The sequence below is a fragment of the Protopterus annectens genome, chromosome 1.part1, assembly GCF_019279795.1.
Source record: "Protopterus annectens isolate FY-2018-M chromosome 1.part1, PAN1.0, whole genome shotgun sequence".
Lineage (NCBI taxonomy): Eukaryota > Metazoa > Chordata > Ceratodontiformes > Protopteridae > Protopterus > Protopterus annectens.
The window spans coordinates 93,208,609-93,216,568 of NC_056726.1; the positions used below are offsets into that span (position 1 = coordinate 93,208,609).

At 37.8% G+C, this 7,960-nt stretch overlaps 1 protein-coding gene across 1 annotated transcript; it reads right to left on the reverse strand.

Moving 5' to 3' along the window:
• Positions 1 to 1,195: 1,195 nt before the first annotated feature.
• HTR1B (5-hydroxytryptamine receptor 1B) lies at positions 1,196 to 6,720 on the reverse strand. Its single transcript, XM_044073620.1, has one exon. The coding sequence runs from the start codon at positions 5,343 to 5,345 to the stop codon at positions 4,185 to 4,187; it is 1,161 nt and encodes a 386-aa protein (XP_043929555.1). The 5' UTR covers positions 5,346 to 6,720; the 3' UTR covers positions 1,196 to 4,184.
• Positions 6,721 to 7,960: the final 1,240 nt, after the last annotated feature.

Genomic DNA, 7,960 nt, shown 5'->3' on the forward strand with positions numbered 1-7,960 from the left:
CTGCATCTGGCAGAAGACAAGGGGTCAGGGGTTAAAAAGTAAAGCACCTTCAAAGAAATTAATTCAACCAATAGCTCAATGGACAATAATTTTGGTACTGGTGGCAATAGACTGTTGTAGTAATGCTCAGAGTAGCTTGGAGTCATACGTAACTATAACTGCACTGGTATCCAAGATAAAAAATAGACAGGTCATTTTGGTAAAATTCTTATTCATTTATATTTATTTACAATATAATACTGAAAAATGTTGAAAATAATAATGTTTGTGTACATGTATGCATGATTGAGTGAGTTGTGTGTGCACGCGTGTACATCACTGTGATGAAGAACAAGTCAGTGCACTGGAGGGGCTTCAAGCACATTCAGTATTATTACAGCAGATACTATACTAAGTGGTCTTCAGCAGGATCAGATACTTACAGGAAATTTGGATTTGCCAGCTTGGCGTGTTCTTCTTGTTTTATTAACAGAGGCTATAAAATACCACTAAGCTTGAATCTAGTGTGGGATGACATAATAAGAAATACATAATATGCCTTGCACAGTAGGTTGGAGAAAATATTTTAATATTTACTGTTAAATTTACTGACATAGATAACTTTGTGTAACCTATTTCAGCAAAAATACATTGATCAAAAAAATCTGTAAAAACTGAAGTTTGAAAAATAATACCCATTCCTAGAAATGTATACTTCTATCTGCTTCAGCACTTCAGAATAGTAGAATAAATAATGAGTGTGCAAAATGATATATTTTAAACTAAAGACAATTAATACCAAATAAAATAAAGATGGAATAGCTGAGATGCCTAACAAACTGCTTTCCAGTCCTATCTTTGTTAAACAGGACTTTTTTATGCATTGTGCAGCAACACTATTAACCCATCCTGCATCAGTGACCTCATCCAATGACCCCAAAGCATTCACTTGGTTTCATGTGTATATTAAGTGTCAACTACAGCAATAAATATTCATTTGATTCTGTCGAGTGTCAGCATAAACTGCAACAGACATACTATTACACCTTTTTCCATGCCTGAAGCTATTCTGTAATTGATAAACTACCGAATCCAAAGCCAGGCTTTTCAAGTATGACTGCACATAGTATGATTTCAGAGTCATCTAAAATATAACAGAATTTTGTTTACAGGTCACAGTCACAAAAGAGAACACAAAAGTGAATCAACAAACCAGTTAAAAACACAAAGTAACTGATGTTGATTACTTTTTTTTTTATTCTCCAGCTGAAATTAATTTTATTGTTCCAAGTTCATAGAATTGCACGATTGTTTTACATCATCTTAGTTAAATCAAAGCTGTATTGCATGACCTGCATTTTCTTAGCAGCATAACAAATATCAATTATTCACTCATGATAACTATGGCTAAAATTTCATATTTGTCCAGTGTTGATCAAAAATAGCAAAAACACTTTCGATTGTTCCTTGTTTATACTGCAGTAGATGTACATGTAAAAGTTTAGCAATAGTAACTTTAATGGTAGCGGTTCATTGTATTCTTCTCTTCTTTTAAGAAGCTTTACTTACTGAATGGCATGACACCTTCCTTGATACTTCACGGTAACAAATTCCATGTATGTTAGTATGGAGAACTGCATTAAGAGTACTAGGATTATTCGTTTCTGTAATACACCAAAGCATCATGAAGGCCATTGATTTGCAAAGTTTAATAAGTGACGTTGGAAATTTCAGGTAAAGCACAGGTGATTGTCAATCAGTCTATTCATCATATTTTGCTGAGACTCCAATGACGTTGTTTTAGCATTGTGTAAGTAATCAGATTAAAAATAGTACACAGCATTAGACAAAGCAAATTGAAATCAGACATAAGCGCATATATCAAAAATACATTTTCTCTCAGATCTGGTAAGCTGGTTAAAATGTGCAAAATTCAGTGATCATTTTTTCTTTGATTTACATGGAAAACTGCAAGCTAAAAAAATACTGTATACCAACGGACACGACAAGATGGACAAAATAGCCTCCTTGCTGGGTATATTGCTGTGCATTATAGTTCTGCATAAGTTTTTACAATATTAGTTATATGGACTGTCCCAGACATGCCCTTAGTGTCATCTACCTTATCAGAGTAATTGTAGTTTTCATTAAAATCTATTAATCAGTGCTGCGATATTCTTTCATGCTGAGGTACTGGAAAAAAATTAAGAACCTGATGGTCATTTTGTCTGTTCTTTATGAACATCATTGTTTACCTGCAGGCAATGATTATTCTGTTACACTCTCCCCCACTCAGCCCCCCAACCCACATACACACATGCAAGCATACATGCACAGACAAACACACACACACACACACACACACACACACACACACACACACACACAATAATTCAGAATTAAACAAATTAGAATATGGGTATTTATTAATAATCCCAACAAATTAAAACACTCTTTATATGCAGGAACACCAGTTGTCCTGAAATATCCAATGTGATGGATGATACTTGAAAATTGCTTATTTCTATAAGTAATGTTCAAGTATCCTCCATCACACCAAATGTTACTTGAACTTTATTTTTTATATAAAAGTATGACTTGTAAAAAAATCATGCATGCAAGTGGGCCATAAACAAAACCTACAGCAGTTAAGAATAAACAGTCCGTTGTATATTTTGTACTTATATTTTCTTTCTAGTTGCATTGCATCATGCAACACCACACCAGATGATACTGCAAGAATACCTCACAATCTAGGAAAGGGAATGTTGCATTGAGTTGGAGATATTTTTCCACTTTCTTTTCCTTTCCTGGTCTTGCTTCAGTATTATGACACATCATCTAATCTAAACACATGGTGTGGACAAAAATATACTGCAGGGTTATAAAATAGGTTCCTGTGGTAACTGTGCAAGTGAGATGAATTAAATTACCAATCTGCATCAGCTATTATATAGACAATTATTTTTCAGGCTTATTGGATAGCAGGAACAACTTTGTTTTCTACCATTTATTGAGTTCTGATATTCCTGCTTCACTGGTAAATAATTTGTCAGATAAAAGTTGTGGGGGGTTCCATCTGATACTCAGATGTCATGACATCTATTTCAGTACTCAGGTTTTCTTCAACATTTTTATAAAGCTTAGCTACTGCTTCAGAACTGAGGGTATACTACCTACCTGTTAACATTTACTGTTAATGTCAGACTGTAAACCTGCTTCATTTGTTAACAGAATGCCGCTCATCCCTGTCATTTAAGTGAGGCATGTGACCTAGCTGTTATGAAACGAGGCTGATTACTAATAGTACCTTCTAAACAGATTTGGTAAAATGTCTTTTAATTTCAAGTTTACATTTTGCTGTACATTTATAAATATGAATTACTGTTTTCAGTCCTATTGTTTATACAATACGGTTATTTTTAAGTGTGTGTGCGTGTGTGTGTGTGTGTGTGTGTGTGTGTGTGTGTGGGGGGGGGGTTAAACAACAACAACAACAAAAAATTCTTCACAATTATTATGCTGTATTTCCCTATGAATGAACTTTGCAGCGACTGTTCCATTATCCTTTTGTATGTCACCTCCATATTAAGCCAATTAATTCCACCAGGAAAGGTGGTAACAAAACAAAACAAAAGATTAGCCTCGCCTCTGAATGACCAAAAGTAAAAATCTACTCCAGGTATACAATACATTACCAAAATGGACCTGAATATTTTCTAGCCTACTCCCAAATACATGGAGGAGATAATCTTACCATCTTCAAAAATCAGTAGTATTTTCTGTTTTATTTTTTTTTTTGGCTGAAATAGCCTTGTCCATTCCGTTTAGTAGTCACGGCAGCCCTTTTTTATAACACCCTTTGCGTACAAACCAATTCACAGATTAAAAGCTGCAATGGATTTTCAAGAAAGTAAATAACTGACGTCTTCATGAATGACACGTAAAAGGCAAGTACAATGGCATGAAGCTGAAACTGTCAATGGCAACGATCCCCAGATAAGGTTAAGAAGACCTTTCAAAAAAATGAAAGGGGTGTTGACAGTCATGCATTTTTTTCTCCTACAATGTGTTTATCTCGGTAGACTATCGGGAAACAGTGTAACTAATAATCAACTATTTTAATGCACTTGCCCTATTGCACAGCTCGTTTACCACATATATCTAGCCAATGATCTCAAGAACATGTAAATATGGCAGAAAACTCACAACTTGAAACACCTGAAGCGCACGAGTTTGTGAAAAGCTTGTTTGAAATCCTCGTTTGACATAGTGTAAATTATAGGATTCACTAAAGAGTTTACATACCCCAGCCAGTTGAAAAAGTCAAAAATGGCTTGATGGAACCAGCAAGCTTCCTTGCAGATTGGTAAGACCAGTGAAATAATAAAAAAGGGCAGCCAGCAGACAATGAAAGCACCTAAGATTATCCCCAGGGTTTTGGTTGCTTTCCTTTCTCTGGCAGCTATAATCTTTTTCTTTTCCAAAAGGGCATCTGAAACCTTAATCTTTACGTTATTTAAATAAACAGGGGATCCAGTTTCACTGCAGGTTTCATGCGTTCTGGAATTTGTGGAGCACACCGAGGATGACCCTGGAGAATCAGTTATTAATTGCGCTTTAGTTAGCCTCTTGCCTGATTTCTTCGGTGTCTGTTTCAATATCCTAGATCTAGCCTCTACATAAATTCTACCATACAGTGCTATCAGAAGCAACGTGGGGATATAGAATGCTCCAAAGGTTGAATAGATTGTGTAGAAGATGTGGTCTGTGTTAACCATACATGACAAAACCTCTGCTTCAGCCTTGACTTGACGCCAGAATAATGGTGGCATGGAAATTGAAATGGAAATGACCCAAACTATGGCTATCATGCTGGCCACTCTCCTAGGGGTCCTCTTCTTAGAGTACTCAACGGCATCTGTAATGGCCCAGTATCTGTCAAGGGCAATGACACACAAGTGGAGGATAGAGGCAGTGCAACAAGTAATATCTGAAGACAGCCAGATGTCACAAATGATCTGACCGAGGGTCCACTTGCCTGTCACAGTGTAGATGGTGCTTATGGGCATCACGAGGATTGACACTAGGAGATCAGTGACAGCTAGGGAACCAATCAAGTAGTTGGCTGGGGTGTGCAACTTGCGAGTTCGGTAAATAGTTGTAATCACAAATACATTAGACAGTGCGGTGGCTAGAGTTATAAGTGTTAGGATAACGGCAACGGAGATCTCTGCTGCTAGGTTTGTCCTTTCCTGATCCAAAGACATCCCCCGATCAGCACTGCAATTCCGCTCTCCTCGAGATGTATTTGTCTCCAATACGGTCAGGGTGTTTAACTGTTGCTGGCAGCTGTGGTACTCCATCTCTTTAGCCTAATCTTGACCTCTGCAACTCAGACCGACCACTTCAAAGATCGTTGTAAACTTTACTTGCTATTCAGCTTTAAGTCCAATCTGTTTTGCACACCAGGAATGGCGAAATGCAGACGTCAAAGTAATAACCAAACTGAGCCAACGACAGATTCTCTTTGGATTTTATCTTCAGGATCCAAGACATCTGACCGCTACAGTTGGGCACCGACAAATGATTATGTCCATCGGAATACATCATTCTTAAAGTGGGAATCTTGGATGCAATCTTTCCAAAAAGCAGATCCTTCAAGTATCTTAGATGGTGACCCCATGAACAATGAAGATATCAGCTCCGGCAGCTCGTACTGACATTGGCACTGATTCAGCTTGAAGATGTTCATGTATCCCAGGAAAAAAAAAACACTATTGCACTTTTTGGCTGTAGTTTGTAGAACATAAATTCCAGTTTTACACAAGCGGAAAAATAGATTTAAGAGTAACCGTAGCTGAATTGTTCTGTTTGCGCAGTCTTAGTACCCACCAAAAAAATTTAAAAAAAAACTTTTTCTTATTTCCGTCTAGAAAGTTAAGTTGGGCAACAGTGGGATTTGCTAACTTTGATAGCTCCCAGTGCACTTTTAATATTCATTTGGTATGTTTATTCTCTTAAATAAAAGTACACGTCTTTAGCAACGCGGCTAAGGTTGCGCAGCAGTAGTGTGCAACTGGTCCCGTGAGCTTCTCTTCCTGATTTGCGCGATTATACACAGCTCGTGCTGAGAGAAAGCAGAAGTCCACCAGCATCCGCGCAAGAGATGGCACAGCAGCTCCTTTTATAGTGTCCCTTTGGTGCTTGATAAAGCAGCGCACTAGCTACTGCTACAGCAATACCCTCCCTCATTTGCACACATTCGTCCTCCCTCCCTTTCGTCGCCTTTTTATTCTAATGTAGTTGAAGCTTTATAATACATGTGGCTCCCCTGTGCCATCTAAGGCCGTAGTAATGGGTCTGGTGACGGTAGTTCCACCTTAAATAAGTATGCATTTGTGACGTCCCATAATTGCTCTGCAAGGACTTCAGTACTGACTCCTTTCAGGCAAAGAACACGGATGGTCATCAGGAAGTAAATCGATAATTTATGCTCTAAGTTGGCTGCAGTTTGCAGTGGGACCTCATGAAACAGCACAGTATAACACACCTGCTTTTTTTTTCATCCGATGTGAAATCCAGAACAATTCTGATTTATTCCCGAAATTAACAAAGCAACATTTGCTTTTTATGAGAAGAATGTCTATATTTGCATGTTATAACTTGCATAATATTTGTAAAGTGTATTGACTTATTGTAACCGTTATGAAGAAAATAAAACACGTCAAAGTATGACCTTTTTGTTGTGTAGAAAGCAGATCACGCAATATGTTCAGCGGGAGTCTTTTGATAGGCAGTTTCAGGAGGGGTACAACACCATCCAGCACTGACTGTACTTTTAATAATGAACAAAAAAAGAATGGTCAAGTGTGTGTGTGTGTGTGTGTGTGTGTGTGTGTGTGTGTGTGTGTGTGTGTAGGATGGGGTGAATTTCTTACAGGGTTTATGCCACGGCTAACACAATTATTCCATGTTAAATATATTCGCTGCTGAACTACCAGATTGCTTAGCATCTGTCCATTCGTTTTACTGGAAGAACTGATTGACTCTCAAACTTAATAGGGTGCCATCGTGGGATGATGTATAGCGGTTTTTTTAATTCTCTATAGAGTAATCTTGCTATTCTGGCAGCTATATATGTAATACTGACAGGCAAACCTTTCGAGTATTTTATCTGACTAAAATGCTGCTTTATCTGCTTTATTGTGCAGCAGCAACATGCAAAACGACACGGGAAACTTCTGTTTGGTATCCTAAAGGAAGCTGCAGCCAGTTAATAAGGAAGGCACTAGGGGACAACAAAAGATGCAAACACCTATGATCTGGTAATTTCAGCAACGATGACTGCAAAGTAAGTGCGGCTTTGTGGACATAAACGTACAAATAATCAAATAGGGTGCTTTACAGTGGTGGCATGATTAACTGCCGTTTTGAAATTAAATGCTTTTAGTGATAATGTTATTTTGTATTTTGTAATACAACTCAAATAAAGTGGTGCACATGCATACCATAGCAACAGAGACTGTTTTCTCAGTGAGATGGTACCACGACCCATACAACTAAGCTCTAGAGGGCTCTGGAGTTATATTAGTTTGCAGAGCCCATATCGCGAATGTTGAGCTTTCAGTCAGTACTTGTGCATTTGATGCATGTTTACCTGTACAGTTACCCCGTGTTTCCAGTAATTAGATAAATGCCACTTAATAATTAGCAAGATGGCATAAGAAATGAATGCAGCGTATAAGACTAGAGTTCCCCTTGGCTTGTTTAAAAGGAAAGTGGTGAAGTGGAAACAGCACACATAGTTAAGTGAATGAAGGGTGGAAAGTGGATGGTTGACATTGGTGGTGGAGCTTAGGAATTCTTTCCAGGGAAAAGAAATTGAGTGTGAGTGGTCAGATGGCATACAGTACTTCTCAGGTGTAATGACAAATGAATTGTTAGATGGAAGTGTCACTGCACAAAAGCCTATCACAGT

Coding starts and splice junctions, on each gene's coding strand:
- HTR1B (XM_044073620.1), bottom strand. CDS start 5,345: ATGGAGTACCACAGCTGCCAGCAACAGTTAAACACCCTGACCGTATTG.